The sequence below is a fragment of the Equus przewalskii genome, chromosome 12 (genome assembly GCF_037783145.1).
Source record: "Equus przewalskii isolate Varuska chromosome 12, EquPr2, whole genome shotgun sequence".
In the NCBI taxonomy this organism is placed as follows: Eukaryota; Metazoa; Chordata; class Mammalia; order Perissodactyla; family Equidae; genus Equus; species Equus przewalskii.
Window position 1 is genome coordinate 30,918,133 of NC_091842.1, and position 21,285 is coordinate 30,939,417.

Genomic DNA, 21,285 nt, shown 5'->3' on the forward strand with positions numbered 1-21,285 from the left:
CTGCATGCGCAGCGCCCCGTGGGCCCTAGTGAGTCATTCCAGGGAATATGGGAGCAAGGGAAACTGGCACAACTGTGCTCCCGCTGTTTGCTGTGGGTACTAGACAGTCTTGCTCTGATCGGCTATGTCTTGTCGTCAGGTTTGCTTCCTGCATCCCCTTATGAGGGGCTCTTCCTTGAAATAAGCTTTAGATAGGCAGGGAGGCTAGGAGGAGTGTTTAGGGTCAGATGTGACAAGGCTGCCGTCGTTGGGCACGCACCAGAGGCTTTTACAGACAGGAGCTCTAACTTTTCCATCTCTCGGAATAGGTGCAGCTCCTCCTATTTTGTCAAAGCGACAAGGTAGGCTCAGAGGAGAGGTGAGCACTTTGCCCAAGACCACATGGTCTCCAGGTGGGTATTGGTGTGTGGTGGAGCCAGGAGGGCCTCAGGTTTGTCCCCTCCAAAGTGCATTTGCTCAGTATATGAGCAAAGTTGCTTGCAGGGGCTGGCCTGCCGGAGCAGAGGGTACTGAGGACTAGAGCAAGCTGAGCAGGTCAGAGTGGAGTCGGTGCTAGGCAGTCTTGAAGGCCAGCCAAGCAGCAGAGGGTCAGTTTGATGCCGGCCTGACAAATAGCGGCTTTAGCAAAGAGGGACCTGTATAAAATATGTGCCCTGGTCACAGTCGCATCTGTCCCTCACATAACCCGATGTTATGGATAACCGTGACCCACTCCCGAGGAACTTCAGCTAACAGCTGCCGAGAACTGTCTGAGAGTCTTCACAGTGAATGATACTTTGATTTTAAATAGCATTTAAGATGGAAGCAAGGCTCCTAGCCATGAAATTTGTGTTTCTCTTGAGGCAGGTCCATCTTAGACCAGGGATTCAATTTGAAGATGACACTTACCTCCGGAAGGGAGGACTGGGCACTGCGCGTCTGCTTGATGGCCTCCTCATAGCGGGGAGGGTCTTTCGTCTTGGGGACTGGGCTCCCGAAGAGAGAGTGCTGGACGACAAACTGTTGGGGTGGAGGGGGCGACCCAGGCTGTGGCGAATAGAGGAGGAAGACGTGTTAGCTCTGGGCAGTAGACTGCCTTGTGCCCTGGCTGGCCTTAGCTCTGCTGTTCCTCAGACGGCAGCCAAATCATGGGATTCCTGAGCCAGTGAGGCTCATGACCTAAGACCTGTGAGGCCAGCAGCGCTGGCGGGCCATCTCCTATGGGAAGGGCCATCCGCACTGCGATAAGAGCTAAGCTGCCCCTTAACAATTACCATGGCGGTATTTCTGCTGTGTCACCCCAGTAGTATTGATGGTCCCTCCAAGCCGAAAGCACGGGGCGTTGGCGTGGCTGTACCTCAGCAGCGGTGTCACCGCGCAGCCCTCGTGGGATTACCTTGCTGGGCGTGCTGGGCCCGTTGTGCAGGGACGGAAGCGGCGCATTTCTGGATGGAGGAGCGCCGTTGGAAGTCTTCTTAATAAAGGGCTGCGGGGCTGCCGGGGCAGGTGCTCTCTGGTACGGAAGGACTGTGTTTGAGGCCGAGTTTGTGAACACCTGTAATGAATCAATATTTTCCCATCAATTTGTTCTTTTGCTCTTCCTAATAAAGACACCTTAGAACAGGGGCTGGCAAATGTTCTGTAAAGGGCCACAGAGGATCTGGCGTAGGGCTTGTGAGCCACGTGGTCTCTTGTAACTGCTCACCTCTGCCGCTGCAGCGCAGAAGCAGCCTAGACAATAAGTAAACGGATGAGTGTGTCTGGGCTTCAAGAAAATTATTTATAAAACCAGGCGGGTGCTGGGTTTGGCCCATAGGCCATGGTTTGCATGGTTTTTCGAGTGTCAGTGGTCCCTTTACTCAGTGGCTTGTCTCTGATGACAGTGTGGACAGTGCTGCATGGGAAAGCAGCGTTTGCTCCATATAATTTTCCTCTTAAAGCACAGCTGAATTTCTTATATTCCTCACAGGTGATCTCATCTCTTGCGGCTTTAATGCTCACGATAAAGCGAATAATCCGCAAGCCCACCTCTGTCTTCCAACCTTGCTCCCAAGTGCCAAAGACACATTTACAACATCTACAAACATAAATTTGGGACATCTCAAATTTAATATATTCCAAACTAAACTTTCCCCTTTCCTCCCACCACCCCCAGCCTCTAAAGGAAAATATTCTTGGTTTTGCCTTCATTTAAAAAAACAACTTACCTAAATGGAGCCATCAGTCTACCCTGCTTTCTCCCCTCTTTGCTCACACATCGTAGAAAGGCCTCTTGAATGAGGCCTCTGTTCTCCGCTGTCCTAATGCAGGCCCTCACTCCATCACTGGGATGCTGCCCTAGCTGCCTGGCTGTGCCTCCCTGCCCATCAACCTCCCACCACAATTAGTCTTACCAGACACCTGGTCGAATCCCTCCACACTCATTAAGCCTTCTGTCCTTTGGGTAAAATCCTAATCTTTGGCTGGTGTGTAAACCTTACTACTTGGCCCTTTTCCCATCCTACTGAAAGGCTACACATGCCATAGCCACACTCAATTTTACAATTACTTGAAAATGTCTCCAAATCGTTGCAAGACCCCATTTAAAATCTGCCCCCTTTTGAGAAGCTGTCTTCTGCTCTGTTAGGCAGGGGTGAGAATTTCTTCCTTGCTTAGCCCCATTAAGAGCCAAAGGTTTTAGGCCTTTTACAAATGTATGGCCATAATGTTGATATTTTCACAGAACTGGTTTGCACATAAAAATGTTTAATATACTTCATACCACTAGTATTCTGAAAGTGAAACTTATCCCCTATATTTTTATTATAAATATACATAAGTATTTCTTAAGCATGAAAGTATGTACGTGTGTTTATATCCTCAAAGCAGAACTTCTCCTCTTTGAAAAAGTTGAATTTCCTTACATTTGGTAGAAAAATTTCTTCTTTTAAATTGGAAATAATGATTCCTAATTCTATTATGTTGAGACTTAGCAAATAAGCCCTTATTTATCCTATTATTTTTCTCTCTCCTCTCTAAAACAAAGAAAACTGTCTTAACATTTGACTATTCACTAAGCTTATCACCACACTAAAATGTTCTTTTGAGCCCAAACTAAGCAATATGCAACTCTAACTCATTGCTCCCTGCATTTCTCAGAGGAGATTCCAAAAGAGAGCACCTGTGTTAATGTGATCATTGTTGATCCAAGAAGTTGTTTCTGTCTGTTCTCAGACAGTTCACACTACCCTGAGGCATATTGACAGGCACAGCTAATTATCTAGGTTTTTTTATGCTGAAGATTAAAATTCTAGGACTAATAATTCTCAAGGTTTAAAATAGTAAGACCTGTTTTTGAGGCCTTAAGATTTTTCTGGCAAGGAGATGTGCATGTAGCTCCACCTACTGGATAAGAGGGAATTTTGGTGACAGGGGCTATTGAACATCAGAACTCTTTGGCGGGAACTCATGTAGAGGACAATGGGTCCTAGGTCAGGAAACTGACACTTACAGAAAGTAAGCGAATTCTGCACAAGGCCCAACATGTAGGAAGTGGTGAACCAGAATCATAACCAGACCCAGGCCTTCTGGCTCTTGATCCGTGAGATGGCAAACTCTTAGAAAATATATAGAAAGATCTTACTCAGATAAACATTTCAGAAAGTATCTTTTTCATCTTCAAATATCTTTTCCCAGGGCACAGCACTGCGCCCCAAATGATTAAACTGAAAAGATTTATTTTAATACCCAGAAAATTCTATATATGAGGATTAAAAAGATACTTTTTAAACTTTTACTTGGAAAAGGGGTTTAACTGTTAAGATGAGCTACCTTTGAGTAAGAAAGAACTCTTTCTCTTTCCTGGATAACTGGATAATCTGTAGCCAAATGGCATCTGACCCGAGGCTCATCCGATGGGAGATGGATCACAAAGAACAAACTCGAGCTCCCCACAGAGGAGGCCCCCGTGGAGACGCTTGTCGAAGGCCTGAGCAGATAACAGTAAAAACCAAGAGTCTGTCACTCGTTAGCAATTCACCAACCTTTCTGACTTGCTGAGACTGACTGAGCACATGCGGCGTGAAAGCATCTTGTTTCTGGGGTGCAGTCTGGGCCAAGCCCGAGGACAAGGCAGCAGTTGCTATCTGAGGCTGAGTGTGGATTCCTGCTTGTGGTGGAGTCTAGGAGGCAAATAAAAAGAATCAATTTAATTGTCAAAATCAAAGCTAGAATCAAGGGTTTAGATGTGAATAACTGGTCACTTGGGAATCATATCTGAAATAAGATAAAATGTTTACAGATACATATTTTAATTCATCGGCACGTAAACGTGACTGTAACAATTGTAAACCAGAGAGTTAAACACCAATTATTTTCATGCTCTTATTATTTTTTTAAGTAGCTAAGATTTTCATTTGAAAATTCTGAGAAAATAGAAAACTGAAATAAAAAGAACCTATAGCAGCTCTACACATATAGGTCAGGTGTTATAATAATTTTAATAGCAGCAAGGAAGTCTGTGAGACCTAACTGTCCAAATGCCTGCATCTCAGCCGCAGTACGTGCACTGTCTGGGGACCGCCAGCCGTGTGCTGGGGCACACACAGGCCCAGAATAAAATGCAGTCCTTGGGGCCGGCCCCGTGGCCGAGGAAGTTTGCGCGTTCCACTGTAGCGGCCCAGGGTTTTGCCGGTTCGGATCCCGGGAAAGGACATGGCACCACTCACCAGGCTATGCTGAGGCGGCATCCCATGTGCCACAACTAGAAGGACCCACAACTAAAAATACACAACTATGTACCAGGGGCTTTGGGAAGAAAAAGGAAAAAGAAAATTTAAAAAAAATGCAGTTCTTGTTCCGAGAACATCAACTCTAATGGAAGCTTTCGATGGAATGGAAATGTTTAGAAAAGCTGCATTACAGAGTAGGCCTTCAATTTCACAGACACTCTACAGATAAATGGGGGAATTAGGATTCTTGCCTGTGCCAAGGGCCTTAGCCTCATGTCTCCTAACTGCAGGTACAAGACTCCTCCTCTCTGCCAGCAGGGTAGCTGGGTGGGCAAGGTTGAGCACTGCTCCAAATGGTTTCTGTTTACTTGTGGCCCACGTTTTGTTAACCTACTGACATTGTGTTACATAAAACAACTTAAGGTCAATACGTAGGTTGCAGAGGCATAAAAGGAAATGGCATGCTCACCTGTGTTTGATCGTCTCTCAATAACATGCTTACTCCTAAATTTGTGGCCACATTTTCCTTAGTTTAGGCATCTTCACATTAATGCTGCCTTTCAAGAACTACACTTGGGAGGCAGAATATAGGAACGAGCGTAAGAATAGAAGCTCTGCAGTCAGAAGCCCTGGGCTTAAATGCCAGCTCTGTCCTTGAGCAACCTACTGAAGCTCTCGAGGCCTCAGTTTCCTTATCTAGAAATGGGCTCCATCACTTGGCCCTTCTAGGGGAAGGCAGGATTACATGAAGAAAGCCATTTGAAGTACCTGATGCTATGCTTTGCACATAAGAAGTACTCAATGACAGTCGCTATTATGCTAATGTCACTGGTATTTAAAAATGTCTACATATATGATGCTGTGTTCATTAAAGGAAAAGCACCCTTTCATTGTTCTTACTATATAAAAACAGCGCTATTCAAATTTCTGAATCACCCCCCCCCCCCACCCGGCACAAGTTTCTGCCACCGTGAAGCCTGCATTTATGAAAAAGCTCGGGGATTCGTCATTAGCAGTTTCCATTCTGTGCAGGCTCTAAGGCAAGGGAGTTAGAAGACACACTTCACACCTGGAGTTTGAGGCTGCCTACTGGGAGCTGCACTGAGGTGACATTCGAGCCCTGGATGGACACTGGGAGCAGCAGCTGAGCAGTCTGCGTGGTCAGTAAAGCCTGAGGCTGAGCGATGGCAGGCGGCGGCTGTCCCTGGGAACTCACATAAAACTGCGGGACGATGCTCTGCTGCTCTGCTTGGACCACGGGGACCTCTTGCTTGATCACTACAGCCTTTTTGGCAACAAGGGTCTGGCCACCCGTGGAGACAGGCTGGCTTACAGAATGGCTGGCCACTGAGACGGGCTGCCTGGAGCTGGAGCAGTCAGTGAGCGCGGTCTCGTCTTTGATGGAGGAAGCAACACTGCCATGTTTCTGATCTAATTTATGGGCAGAATTAGCGGGTGCACTGGGCTGGGGTTCCAGCGGCCGCTGTTGCTGCTGCTGCTGCTGCTGCCCTCGTTTTTCAACCTCAAGTTGCATTTTCAGAACTTCCACGAGCTTCTGCTCTTGTTCCAGTTTCCTCTTTAGCTCTTCGATCTGCTTCTCTTTCTCCTGAAGCTTGCGATCCTTCTCGGCTGCATCCAGTTCCAGATTTGACAGGGTGCTGCTGGTGGGACTTAGGCTGTCTTCATTATTTGTCACTCTCAGAGGAGACGAACACAAGAACTGTGAAGGAGACATCATGGTCATAATCTCGGTGAAAGTGTCCGTCATGCTCGTGTCCTCGGTACTGAGACTGGACTGTTCAGAGGGAGACGGCGAGATTGGCAGAGGGGAATTAATGCTTTCAACATGGGCTACGTTGCTGGTTCCAGCAGAGGGCAATTCTGCCTTGAAAGTGGGGCCTGAGCTGGTCACAGAGTTATGTAGTGTTGTAACTGGCAATGCCATGGTGACTTCTGGGTTACTAGTGACGATGGCAGATGTTGACACTGCCACGATGCCACTAGCGGCTACGCTGCTGCTGTTCATTTCCTGGTAGGGTTTCAGGCGTTCGATGAGGTCTGGTTTGGTGCCGGACACTGGAAGACCTCTCAACTTCAGTTCTGTCTTCAGTTCTGACACCTGGAAGTATAAACAAATCAGATCTCTCCTTTTGGGATTCAACTTTCTGACAAATCTACAGGACATTTTATGATGGAAAAGGTGCCTAGATCTGCCAGACAACTCTGCATTACTGCATATCTGAGAGTGGGACCATTTCTTTTCCTTTTTTAACACACACAAACACAGCTACAGACCTAAGAACTTGAAAGCCAGTGATAAATCAAGAGTTTTTAAAATGTAATTCCTCTGTTATATCAAAGAAAAGATTTACTACGAGAAATGATAACGATAACAGCTACGTTTACTGCGTGATTGCCATGTGCCCGACATCACTGGAAGTGCTTTACTCTTTCCATCAGTCTTCACAAGGCAGGCATTATTATTATTCCTGTTTTACAGATGAGGAGATGGAGGCAGAGAGAGGCTGAATCACTAGTCCAAGCTACCACAGATGACAGAAGGCTGAGCTGGGGTAGAAACCCAGGAAGGCTGGCCCTGGAGATCACGTTCTGTTGCATTTTCCTGCCTCTCCCAAACTTGGCAATGAGCAGGGAAGAAAAAATCTGCCTCTGGAGTCTGACCCAGTATGATGCCTGCACAAGGTATATGCTCAATAAATGAGAGTTATACCGGTCATTTTAAAAGAAACTTGGGGCTGGCCCAGTGTCGAAGCACTTAAGTTCGCATGTTCCGCTTTGGTGGCCCAGGGTTTACTGGTTCGGATCCCGGGTGCAGACATGGCGCCGCTTGACAGGCCACGCTGAGGCGGCGTCCCACATATAAAGTGGAGGAAGATGGGCATGGATGTTAGCTCAGGGCCAGTCTTCCTCAGCAAAAAGAGGAGGATTGGCAGCAGATGTTAGCTCAGGGCTAATCTTCCACACACACACACACACACACACACAAATAATAAGAATAAATAAATAAAAGAAACTTAACGGACGTAAGAAGAAAGCACCTCTATAAAGATTATCATATTGTTGGTAAAGTTGAATGTCTACTGAGAGCTGCCTACACGTGCTAGGCAATCTGGCAAAGCGTTTGCATCGTGCGGTGTGTCCAGTCTGTGGTAAGTAGACTGCACTCAGAATCATCACCTTTAGGTCATCCAGGCTAGAAGGCAGAGGTCCCGGCTTCCTCCCAGGAGCGCACGCGCTCTGTCTTGCTGTGTTAGGTGTGGCATTGTTCAAAGCTGAACTCCCACTGTTATTTTTGTCATTGAGTGGCCTTCAAAAGAAAAAGAAAATTAGAGTTTAAAATAAGATAATTCCTAGATTTGATGTTGCTTCTGCTAACAATTCATTAACTTACAAAGAGAAAAAGACCATGGCCATGGATTGGAAGACTCAATATTTTAAAGATGTCAGTAAAATTAGATCCCAACAAAAATCCCTGTGAATTGTGTCTGTTTGCTTGCTTGCTTAGTAGAAATTTAGAGGGTGATTCTAAGCTTTATATGGAAACGCAAAGGACCAAGAATGGCCACGGCATCCTTGAAGAAGAAAAGCAAAGTTGTAAGAGTCATACCATCAGATATAAAAATTTATTACACAGTCAGTTATTAAGATGGCGTGGTGCTAGTACAGAACAAGAGAAGTGGGAGAGAACAGAGAATCCAGAAGCAGACCCCCACATACAAAGGCTCCTGAGTTATGACAAAGATAACTCTGCAGTGCAGTGGAGAAAGGGTGGTGCTGGGCCAACCTGGATATTCATGCAGAAAAAAATGGGGCTTTTGATTGACCCCGAGCTCACATCATCCCAAAAACCTAAATGTAAATTAGGAAAACAATAAAGCTTTTAGAGGAAAACTTGGGATCATATCTTCACGGCCTTTGGGTAGGCAAGGATTTCTTAAACAGGACACAAAAAGCTCCAACTAAAAGGGACACCTTTAAGAAGGTAAAAAGTCAAGACACAGGAGAAGATATTTGTAATACATACTTCTGAGAAAGGCCTCATATCTAGAATATACAAAGAAGTCTTGCAAATCAGTAAGAAAAAGAAAACCCAATGGGAAAATCTTGATCAGGTATATCCAAATGGTCAGTAAATATGTAAACAAGCAAATATATACAAGAAAGTATATCCAAATAGTCAATAAATATGTGAACAGGTGCTTAACCTCAATATGTCTTAGGAAAATGCAAAGCACAGGACAGCACTGCGTAACCACGCAGAACTGCTGCTCTAACGAGGAGGACTGATGACGCCAAGTTCTGGGACAACCAGAACTCTCATACACAGCTGGTAGAAGTGTGAACTGGCACAACCACTTTGGCGAACTGTTTCATAGTATCTACTAAAGAAAAACCTATGCCTATCCCCAGACCCAGCAATTCCATTCCTGGACAGACACCTGACAAAGAAATGCATATGTGAACCAAAAGACACAGGTTAGAATATTTATTATGGCGTTATACTTAATAGCCTGAATTGGAAGCAACCCAACTGTCCATCAAGAGTATGATGGGTGGACAAATTATAGAATGTTAGACAGCAATAAAAATAACTGCTGCCTGGGGGCTGGCCCCGTGGCCGAGTGGTTAAGTTCGCGCGCTCCGCTGCAGGCGGCCCAGTGTTTCGTTAGTTCGAATCCTGGGCGCGGACATGGCACTGCTCATCAGACCACGCTGAGGCAGCGTCCCACATGCCACAACTAGAAGAACCCACAACGAAGAATACACAACTATGTACCGGGGGGGGGCTTTGGGGAGAAAAAGGAAAAAAATAAAATCTTTAAAAAAAAAAAAAATAACTGCTGCCTCGGCACCATAAAGACGTGTCACACAAACATAATGTTGAGCAAAGAAGCCAGACACATATGTGTACTGTAGGATTGCATTTATATAAAGTTCAAAAACAGGCAAAACTAATCTATGGGACAGAAGTCAGGATAGTCACTGAGAGGGGACACAAGGGGGCCTTTTGGGGTATAATAATGTTTCATTTCTTGATTTAGGTGGTGGTTACAGGGGTATGTTTACCTTGGCATCAATTTCCACTTATGATTTATGGACTTCTCTGTCACTTATACTTCATTTTTAAAAGCTTATTTAAAAAATGTTGGTGAATCAGCTGTACTTTTGTACTAATTTCCCTACATTCCTTTCCACATCAACCCCAGGTCCCCACCTAACTTCTTCAGACTGTGATACTCCTGGCAACAATGGCATTTTCTTTTCTGAGTGGTTGATACCTATTAAAGAAAGGTACACGTGATGGCTGATAGTGTATAGCCAATTCCATTATAGTCTCAGGCTTTAGTCATAGAAATCTTGGGGCTGAAGCCAAAGAGACTTTGAATTCTACATTCAAATAGGGAATTCTACATTCTGAAATAGGGATCTGAGGTGATGATGCTTATGGGGTGAGGCCCATAGTTAGATGAGCTTTGTCAAATGAGTTTTAAGAAGCCTGTGTTTGAAGCCAGTTCTGGCCTTGTCAACCACTAACTCTTGACATTCAATTTGGGGTCTTTTTAAACCTGCCTAAATTTTGTTGAAATTAAGTACTTGAAGTATTTGAGATGAAGTTTCTTGAAGTTTGGATGAAATGACAAATATTGTACGTATCATTATTCTCCTTTCTAAAAATTCAATTCTTAAATCTCATGTTAGAATTAATGAAAACATTTTATTTAAATCAGAGTTTCTCTACCTTATTTTCATTATTGTCCTCCCAAGGAGCCTTTTTAGACATCTTTTTTCCTAACCACCCTCCCCACAACATTTTAATACCATAGTTGTGTCCTGTATGTACGTCTGTGCAAGAGCCCCCCATCAACCTTTGCCGCCTGGTGAATGATACTGTCTCCTTGAAAACGCCTGATTTACATTACTCTGTCCATGCTGTCTTTTGGTTGAGATTCTACAACACGTTACTTGTTATATGATTAACATGTTAATCAGTGTTGAATTCAACCTTTAAAATAACAGAAATAAGTTGATCTATTTTTTTCCCCAAATCAAGAGGAAAAAACAGGGGGGGTGGCCTGATGAACGTGATCACTGAGTTGATGAGAAACCTGAAGTTCAGAGTAATGAGGTGACCTTCGGGACCCTCTGTCTTGTGTGGCCTCACTGGGACTAAAGCCCCGTGTTTTCAGGCTCTTGCTCTCTCCAGGGTACCTAAGGGCTGCCTCATCAGGTAGTCCCTCTACTGCGGGCACTGGAGGCTTCCACATTCAGGCTCTTGTATTGGGATTTTGTTAAAAAGAAACAGTGTGTTAGAAAACAACATCTCCATTTTCAGGACCTAGAAATTAAACCAAACTTATGCTCAGTCTCTGCGTGGTGAAATAATATACAAAAATAAAAGATCTTTCCTCCTCCTCATTCCCGGGCCTTTTTGTATGCTGTTTTCCTTAGGTGAATGTCTTAGGTACTTTAGTGGTGGGAATCTTTGAGGGAGCGGGGAAAGACAGGGAACTGCGAGAGTTCAGATACCGCACCCCTCAGACGTATTCTTCCTGTCTACGAAGCTGGCCCCACACAGCCAGTTTCTTCATGACAGAAAAGACTATTTCATAGATAGATGCAATACAAAAGCCCTTGTGTGGGGTTTCAGTTTAACAGCCCCTAATCTGGGAATGGGAATGAGGATGACAGTGATGTCAGGTGTTGAGCACATTGCGTGGTGCATGGTAAGGCGCACAGAAATGTGAGCCATCATGGCTGGTGCCCAAGCCAGAGGAGGGCGGCGGTGGAGGATGCCTCCCTGGGTCCTAGGTAGAGCTGTGAGCAGCGGCAGACGGTCTCTGATGCTCTTCCAATTCTCCTTGGCCTCCCCTGGTTCCCTTCCAATGTCAACAGCTCACTCAGGCCTGCTTGCTCTTAAAATAATAACATGCTGCAAAAATTCTTTCTTTCTTCATCTCTGTGCCCTGATGTTTTAGATTTAAGTACTTCACAGTAAGGTCTGAATGACTAATAGGTCTTATCTTCCTCAAGATATTTGGATCTTAAAGAAAAAAAGTGAATTGATAATCATTAGCATATGAAGAGACATTTCTTAACAAAGAAGCTTTCTAGTGGGTTTTAATCCTTTTCTACTCCTAGAAAACAGGGGCTCCCTTTGGAGGAAGGCTTAGCCTACGTGTAGAAAACAAAAGTAAAGATTCTACAGATCACATGATCATAAACTGAGTGGCCTGATCACAGAGAATAGTCTTTCCTTGTAATGAGATTCTAGATCTCTTTCTAGAGTTTCTTTTCTCGAGTTGAATGTAAATATCCCTTTCTCCTGAAAAGTGAACAGAGTGTTTGCATTTTTATCTGTTTCCCAGAAAAACCATATTGAGGATGTATATCTAGAAATTTCCTTTGTCACATAATTAAAATTAGTTGTGGACGTCTTGCTATGAATTCAATCTCAGAAATCATCTAAACTCACTCCCTTCTGTCTCTCCTGATTAGGCTCAAACTTTGGAAACGTGTTCCTTCTTCACAGCTGTTGGTCACCAAGACCTTTCATTGTCTTTTCAAACATGTATCACCTGTTCCTTCCTTTCCATTATCAGCGCCCTTTCATCTTCTCATATCCAATTTACTGCAATATTTGTAACTGGTTTTCCTATTTCCAGACTCCCTTTTGATGAGGATTTTTAGGCTGCTTAATTTTAAAATGGCTTATGATGAGGATTTTTAGGCTGGTTAGTTTTAAAACTACAGATGAGATTCAGGCTCCAAGGAGTGGAATTTGTTTGCCCCTTTGTTGGGAAACATTTACATTTCTAAGGGAAACCTCTATCTGTGAAGATGCCTCCCTCTCTGTGCCAGGAAGAAGGAGGGATGGTCTTATCTCTAGAAGCTCTTAATCAATGCCAGAGGCAAGAACTTAAGTTGGTTACTGTCTGGCAACCTCATGTAACTGACCCCCACCCCCCCACCCCCCCCACCAATCCTCCTTTGTCTTTAGCCGAGGATAAAATTCAAGCGGTGACTTCTGCCATTTACTCAATCCGGTTTGATTCTTATCTAAAAGTTGTGGGACCGCCAAATGGCCAGACCAAACAGGGCACTGATACCATTTTAACTTTTTTACATATTCTTTGTCTTGTAAAGAGATAACTCACATACCTATGCCTTAAATTTAGCCCTAACCCTCAACTCGGGGCAGCAGCAGGAGCTCTGACTGCCCGTGGGTCCTGTCCCCATGCCAGCGGGGGCAGCAGCAGCGGCTCTGCCTGCCCATGGGCTCTGTCCCCATGCCAGCGGGAGCAGCAGAAGCGGTGGCAGCAGAAGCTCTGACTGCCCATGGGTCCTGTCCCCATGCTATTCTATACTATTCTCTAAATAAAAGAGCACTACTGCCAGATCTTAAGAGTCTAAAGAAATCTTTCTTTCGACTCCTCGGCTCACCGACCCTGCATCACTTTCAATACCAGTATCAAACTATTCTTTCCTGCATTTTGCTCTTACCATGTCACTATGACCCTCTGAAACATCTACCACATCAAAATTATAGTCTGCCCAACTTCAAGTTCCTCCAGACATTGGCTCTACTCAATTTTGGCTTCCACTTTTCTTAAAAATTAATCACATTCTTTATTCAGGCCATTTTTCTCACCAGCTAATAAACAGGCATTGCTTACTCCTTCCTCTGTACTGCATGCAGATCATTTCTCTTTGCTTGGAAGGACCCTTCCCAGGTTTCCGGCCCTTTTCCATATAAATATCCTGTCTTTTTCATGAAGCTTTCCTTGACCACACCAGGTTTTATGCTCATCTGTCTTTTTTTTGGTGAACTGTTTATATCAGGTCTGGTACTTATGCTTTTCTCATAGCATCTAATACTTTTTGAGTAAATAGCAGGCAAATAACAGGCAAATCTCTCCTGGATGACTAATTGTGAAAAGTCATTTCTAACTTGAAAAGTTCAGAACCTATTTTGGAGGACAAAAACTGGACTGGAATGCAGGCTATTCTCACTATGCTGACTTCAGACACTGTATGATAACCCTTGGTGACAATAAAATGAAAATAATCATTGAGCACAAATAAATCACAACATCCAACCTTTGGTAACTAATGGTTCCTCATAAAACACCCACAGTAAACTCCCTTTAGGAAGCCAGCGTTGACCCCAGCACCGTACTTGAGTGGCGCGGGCAGGATGGTCTGGTAGTTGTAGTGCTGCTGCTGCTGGCTCAGGATCTGTAGCTGCAGGAACAGCTGCTGCTGCTGGAGCAGGCGGGCGTAGTTGGAGTCCATCTGTGGCTCGTTCTTCTCACCTTTCTGATCTGGTGGAATGTACTGGTGGTACTTCAACTTCTTCACCCGGGGTTTGGGATCTTTGCACTTTTTGCTACGGTGTTTGTCATTCGGATTCTTGGGATGGCTTTGCTATTTTCGAGAAAAAGAAAATAACATTTTAAGAGATGCCACCACATGCAATCTATTCTATTGCATGCCTAAATGATTTGAAATTAAAAAGCAATGCATCTTAGAAAGTGATATAGCTGCTTTGGAAAGCAATGTACTAAATACATTTCAAGAGCCATAAAAACCTTTGTGTACTCCCTTTCACCAAGAAATCTTGCACCTAAGAACTTATTTTCTCCTGCTGCATTGTTCCCTTAGAGTAAGGACAAGATGCTCAGCTCAGCATTGTCTGTTTAAATTCAACATTTACTGTGCGTCTCCTGTGTCGACACACTGCTAAGTGCTTACATATATTATCTCCTAGTGAAAAACAGGTTGTATACTACATATACAATAGGGAAAAGATTAAGTATATTTCACTATAGTGTGAGACCCTGTCTTATGATTAAGAATCAGATGACTTTTTCCTGAGTTTTTTTCTTCTCTTCCATTTGTAAGTTATCAGATCATTTTCTACTTTTTGGTATTCATATTATAAAAAACGTTAATCTGAAAAAAAAAGTCCATCAACAAAACAAAACAACAAGGTACATGAAATTATTCCTAAGGGGCTTTAGGTAAACAATAAGAAGACTTTGAGAAATACTAAATTAAATATAGCTCTTGGAGTGATGTTATATATGTTCATATTCAAAGAATTAGGAAATTGCAAAACAGCCCCAAAAACAAAGACAAAGAAGAAAATAAAAACCACCATATTCTATAGACCAGAAGTCATCACTATTAGCATTTACTTTTTGTCCCTCAGCCATCTCTGTTCAGTCATCCTGGCTTCCTTGTTCAGAGACTTCCAACTTTCTCCCCACAGGCACCCTCATGGCTCCCTCCCTCCCCTCTTCACGTCTCTGCCCAAACAGCATCTGCTCATTTTACCAGAGCACTCTGTTTAAAATAGAAACGCCTCCCCAGCACCCCCTATCCTCGTCTTTTGCTTCCCCACGTGGCGTACTCTGTATTCTGTCGTCTGTGTACCGCCCGCTCCTAACCATGGGGGTGAGTCGTGATGTTTCCCTCACTGCTGTATCTACTTCTAGGACCCAGAACAGTGCCTGGCACAGAGAAGGTGCGTGATAAGTGTTGAATAAATGAATGATGAATGTGCATGCTAATTAGAAATCACTTGAATTATCAGGCACTTGAAATACATCACACTGTCAGAGAATATTCTTGCCTGCTAAAACATCCTCCTACAATCTCACAATATTAATCAAATCACTATCATCTGCTTATTTTGTCATCAATAATAAATTTTACTTCTAGTCTTTTCAAACTGATCGTAACACTGAATGGGGCTGGGGTAAGGAGGTTTGACTGTAATTGTTCTGTAATGATAAACAACTGATTCAGCCAGGGTGAGGAATGTACCTACTGAAGGGGGTGGGGGTAAACACAATACTAGTATTCCTGAGACTGAATCTACTCTTACCTATTAACTGCCACATGTCTGGTCTCTCAGTGAGGATGGGAAATAGCTTTCCTTATAGAAAAACCCAAAGAATTGTGGTCTGTTTCCTAATATGTACCTGTCCTTTCCGCTACTGGCATAGTCCTAGGATTCCCTTCTCAAACCCTGAACCTCACATTCTTAAGCAATGCCTCTTGCCCTAGAACCAAAGTCCTCCTTAAAGAAAGACACTAGTGAAGAGTAGAGATTCAGAGGAGAGGAGAGGAGAGGCAGAGAAGAAATTCAGTATCTGCAGGGAAGGATGGGTTGGCATTCGAACCCTCTTTGTGCCATTAGTGGTACATGCTTGGGGATGTGGGAAGAGGAGCTGAGAGCTGATTTTACTGGCACAGTTGTCACTTGCCACCCTCAGGAATTTCTGGCTCCAATACTAAGCGATGGAAGATGGTGAAATACACTGATAGATGCCCTGAAGCCATGTACACTCGGCCACACTGACAAAGAGAGCCTGGAGTAGAAAGAGAGCCTTCTCTCCAGGAAGGCCAAGCACCAGGCCAGCTCCTGTGGATGGACGGCAGTGAGGAAGAGGCCGAGGCTAGCCGCCTGTGAAGAGCGCTGCAGTGGGTTCACTGAGAAGGCAAAGAGGAGGCTAGACCGCGGTCCTTCCCAGCCTCATCCCTTCTTCCCGCCTCAGTCTCCTCATCTGAAAGGCGGTGAGGGCGTTAGCTGGCTCTCTAATGTCCTGTTTTAGTTCTGAAAGCTTAGTATCTGTGTTCTGCTAGTTTTGGCAAAGCCATACCTGAAATGACTGAACTATTCCTCAGTTTATCCTCCTTCCTCTTTATTTAGCAGTTCAAAATACACTTTAAAAACTTTAAAAATGTACTATATATTACAATTTTTAATCTTCCTTGGGACTTAGTCTAACTGAATTATTTTGACCAAGTAAAATTCAGGGAACAGTGCCACAAATCTGCAGCTTATCTGAAGAACAAACCAAGCTTCATCAGGCCAAATCTGCTAAATCAAAAAAAGTATTTGTTTCTCCAAAACCTTTAACCTGTCATGTAATATATCTGGAACACCACTGAGTTTGGCCTTGTGTATAAAGCCCAAAGTCATGTCACCATTGAAGACATCTGTGAGTGAGATGCGTGAATCTCAACGCTGTGCTAAAGCAGCTCTAACTGACTCTGCTCTCCCCTCGTTTCGTCTTAGTGTCTGAGTGGAAGCCACCTTAGGAACTGCTGATAAAATGGCTCCGAAAGCCTTTTTGTGCTGTTCTAGCAGTTCCATCCAGACCCAATTTTTGCTGTTCTTCTGTGAACATAGAACAGTAGGTCCTGTGTTGAAGGTGGTCGTTTCAAATATCAAGTCCTGGTCTACTAAGTCCTTCCATGGTTTCATTTTCAAGGCTTCAGGCTAGAAGTCAGGCTGGGCAACATGAACACATACTTTTGTCTTCCGTGCACAGGGCTACAGACAATAGTCCCAAGTGAAGATACTCAAACCAGCGTGCGTGCAGGGTACCCACCTTTACCAGTGCTGGCCCAGGCTTTGCTGAGGACACAGTGTTTGTGGGGGGGACAGGAGCTGTGGACCTTGTGGGGGGCTGATCCGTAGTAGGAGTTTTCAAGAATTCAGGAACTGCTGAAGTAAACTGGTGGAAAAGGCAGAAAGGGAACAAGTCTGTGAAATCAATGACAGTAAAAACAGAAAAACCAGAATTATAAGAGAATGACCTCATTTTTTTTAATAAGTCCACTAGAAAAGAAACAAAAGAAAAATACACTATTATATCTGAGATCCAGAGGGTACAATACCATGCTTCCCTCTGCAGAGCCATTATTTAGTACTTTGCCCCAACAGCAATGAAAAGCTAAAGCTAAATAAGGCCAGACTGACTAAACTGTAGTGTTTTCTCAGAAAAGAAGAGCTGTCCTACAGACGCTGTTTCTACAGAAGAGCTGTCCTTTTTGGCAGGAAAAAAGTCTTGAGACTCTTGTAACAATGATCAAAACAATACACGGTATTCGTGAGATTTTCTTGCCGTATAGGTTACACTAACCCGGGCTAATTCAAATGTGATCTTTAGTCTTGAGTACAGGGCCCAATGAACCCCCTCTCCCACACTCCAGATCCACGGTCAGGCGTGCCTGGTAGGAAAGTTCCCACTTCCTGGAGGCCCACTCTAGCAGGTGTCCGTACATGTGCCTTATGCTTGTGTTCCTGTCTCCAGACCTGGCTAGTACCCTCCTTAACCACTGCACCCATTTCTTGCAACAGGAGAAAATCTGAAGGCTATATTGTGATAAGAGTGACCTGTTTCATTGACAGTACCCTCACACTTAGAGCAAGAAGCTAATCTGCTACCCAGGCCAAACCAAGCAATTCCTGAATCTCAATTTGGAGTCATGTATTAACAAAAGAAGCCCCAGAAGGCTTTGTCAGGGTTTTATGAAGTCCCACGAGCAATCGACTTTAAGTGGATTTTAAGTACTCATTTACTGGAAAGAGATATTATTATAATAATAAATCAGCTAAATGCTGCAGATTGATTACTACTAGGACTTACCATTACTAGCTTTATCTTAAGGAAAAATGTCTTCCTTTATCACTTCCACTTTCCCGAACAACTTTCAAATTCATTACAACAATCTAAATCAATTCTCTTGTTGAAGTATTTGGATTTAAAAATAGCAAACTGTATTTTCCCTCCTTAAATAAAGGACGTGAAAACTCAAGAGGGCTGTTAGCAGCGGGAAATATGAAGCTTGGCACCTACTAGTTACTCAATAAACATCTGTTTAGCGGGTGAAGGGAAATTCTATGCGTTACTCATGCTAGGTCACACTAGGTCATACTCTCACGCCTGGCTGAGATGGTGTGCGTGTGAGTGCAATTAACTGTGGATGCTCACTTCGGCTCTCTTTAAGGTTTGTTTTCATTGTGCCATTTATTTCAGCTTTTAAGTAATTATTAGTAAGTGTTGACAATATAAAAACTTGACTTTTTAAAGATGGCTATACTCAATTTCATTTTCAAACAAACGAACAGAAAGGACTTATGCAAGAGTCTTAACACTTCTGTTCCAGGCTGTCTTCTGCCCCCAAATGGCCCTAAGCGAGCTGGCTCCTTAATGAGCCTCTGACATGAAGTAAAAGAAGATGGCCAGCTGATCACTGCCCTAAGGGATATGGTTTTGTGTTATTTGTTTTCCTTTTATTTTGTACATTTTTTAGAAATGAGGATACTTATCTCTGGGTCAGTTTTCACACAGGGGAGAAACAGTCCAGGGGAAAAACTAAAGAACAGGCATATGAAGTAGCATCAGACATTTGAATTTTGATATCTATCGATTTCGTTGTAGGTAAATGCTACTAGCCTAGCAAGCTATTTTACCAGTCCAGCGCCTACTGACTGATATGATAGTAATGATGCATCTGAGAGTAGTCAGTGTTAATAATCTGAAAAATAACCCAGGAGCGTGAATGTGGTATCAAGTGGAATAGTTATGAAAATGTTTTGCCTATATTTCTAGACCCTGTCTAACTGACTTCAGCTTTGATTACTCATACTCCCATTTTATTAACTCTTGGTAGTTTGGTGACTTTGCTAACCCGGAAAATCACTTCACCATAACATGAGAATAACTCAACTGAGATACAATGATTTACCTGATCTGAAAATAAATTATGGTTAAAAAGGGAGAAATATCAAAACTCTACTTTTTTCCAATCTTTTTTAGATACCCTAGAAAGGACCCCCCCACCCCAAGTCTTAGATCCTATCTAGATGTTAGGATCCTAGTGGCCAAAGTTACCAAAAAAATCTAAATATTAGTACTTCTGAAATTACAGTATTCCAAAAAGGATTAAAAGAATATCCAAGCTATAAAGGATACTACACATATTTTGTTCCACAGTAAACTGAGCAATATGTTAAAATCTTAAAAGAAGGCTTTAAATATGCTTAAATTGCCACTGCGGCCTAAGTTCACCTTATGTACTATCAAAATTTAATCTCAACAGGGGGCCGTCTCCGTGGCCGAGTGGTTAAGTTCGCGCGCTCCGCTGCGGCAGCCCAGGGTTCGGATCCTGGGCGCGGACATGGCACTGCCTGTCAGGCCACGTTGAGGCGGCGTCCCACATCCCACAACTAGAAGGACCTGCAACTAAGATATACAACTATGCACCAGGGGGTTTTGGGAAATAAAGCAGAAAAAAAAAAAAAAGATTGGCAACAGTTGTTAGCCCAGGTGCCAATCAAAAAAAAAAAAATTAATCTCAACACAATTCAGAATTTTTTCTCCAAAGAAACAAAAAGGTTGCAAACTTGGCTTTATTTTATTGGCTCCAATCACTGTTCCCTTTACAAGGTATAGGTCTCAAGAGCACCAGTCGTCTAACTGTCATCATAACACCGTGAAAGGAAATGTCAGAAAAACATTGTTGTTTAAAAATGGATATTTATACTTGAAATAAAACTCAAAAGATAGCACTTCCGATCTTAAAGACTGACTTGTCTCTTATTGGAAATTGCTATGGGAAAGCTCTGCTACAAAAAAAGTTGGTCAGAGCAAATGTTTAAGCTGATTAACGTTTTATAATGTTTCTGGTGTCTGCACGGGTTCCTTCTGAAAAGACAATACACTTCTCAAGGACCAATCACTCTTCTCTGATAAGTTCCGTTTTTTATTAGAATTTCTTTAAGCGCCTAGAGGGACAGAAACTAGATATTTAAAAACAAAACTTTTTGGTACTGTAGATTGAAAATCTATAGTAAATGTGTTTTTAATTGAGGATGCAGCAGCGATCTTAATCAAGATGGCAATATGCAAATAAGAAATTGAAAATGCAATTATTCTTTAAATATTGTTTCCATATTTCAGTCCCCAAAGAAAAAGAACACTAGTCAATGAGTGAGTCGAATACAAATCAAAAACACATGCTTGGTATCTTTAACAGATGGGTATTTTATGTAAAATTCTAGCTTTGTTAACATATATCCCTAGCACTGACCACTTGTTTCTGTAATACACAGTTGTAAGTTTAAGCATTTCATTTTTAGTACAAGTAGTTGAAACAGTCAGAGTGAGTTAATTCATTGGCACAGTACCCAGTGAATGTTTAGTTGGTACTTATTACCTGATTAGTAGCGAGGGTCTGCATGTATCCTCACTTAAAAAAACCTACAGTTCTATGGCATTCAGTACTTCCACATTGTTCTGCAACCGTCAGCACCACCCAGCTCCAGAACTTTCTCATCTTCCCAAACTGAAACGCTATACAACAACCCCCTAGTTTCCCCTCCCCTTGGCAACCACCACCTACTTTCTGTCTGTATGAATCTGACTGTTCTAGGCACCTGACCTAAGTGGAATCATGTAACTTTTTTACTTTTGTGGCTGGCTTATTTCACTTACTATAATGTCCTCAAGGTCCGTGTGTCAAAATTTCCTTTTTTTTTTAAAGGCTGAATAACATTCCATTGTATGTATATACCATACAGTCATGTGTTGCTTAACGATGGGGATACATTCTGAGAAATGCATCCTTAGCTGATTTTGTCATTGTGCAAACATCAGATTGTATTTACACAAACCTAGATGGTGTAGCCCACTACACACCTGGGCTATATGGTACTAATCTTATGGGACCACCATCGTATATGTGGTCTGTTGTTGACTGAAACGTTGTTCCACGT

At 43.1% G+C, this 21,285-nt stretch overlaps 2 protein-coding genes across 25 annotated transcripts in view; one reads left to right on the forward strand and one right to left on the reverse strand.

The window, feature by feature from the left end:
- Positions 1-21,285, forward strand: part of LOC103551170 (uncharacterized) — a 73,639-nt gene that overhangs the window by 40,839 nt on the left and 11,515 nt on the right. The window lies entirely within an intron of this gene.
- The window catches only part of MRTFB (myocardin related transcription factor B), a 259,277-nt gene that overhangs the window by 13,236 nt on the left and 224,756 nt on the right, over positions 1-21,285 (reverse strand). For 15 of the 24 annotated variants that reach the window (XM_070568493.1, XM_070568501.1, XM_070568496.1 and 12 more), the window contains 7 exons: positions 17,114-17,239; positions 13,888-14,135; positions 7,887-8,016; positions 5,758-6,807; positions 4,002-4,139; positions 1,376-1,534; positions 889-1,026 (listed from right to left, as the gene is read on the reverse strand). In XM_070568493.1, coding sequence (XP_070424594.1) covers positions 889-1,026; positions 1,376-1,534; positions 4,002-4,139; positions 5,758-6,807; positions 7,887-8,016; positions 13,888-14,135; positions 17,114-17,239 — 1,989 coding nt within the window. The remainder of the gene's footprint in view (positions 1-888; positions 1,027-1,375; positions 1,535-4,001; positions 4,140-5,757; positions 6,808-7,886; positions 8,017-13,887; positions 14,136-17,113; positions 17,240-21,285) is intronic. The other 9 variants (XM_070568510.1, XM_070568507.1, XM_070568506.1 and 6 more) reach the window with 1 other exon arrangement.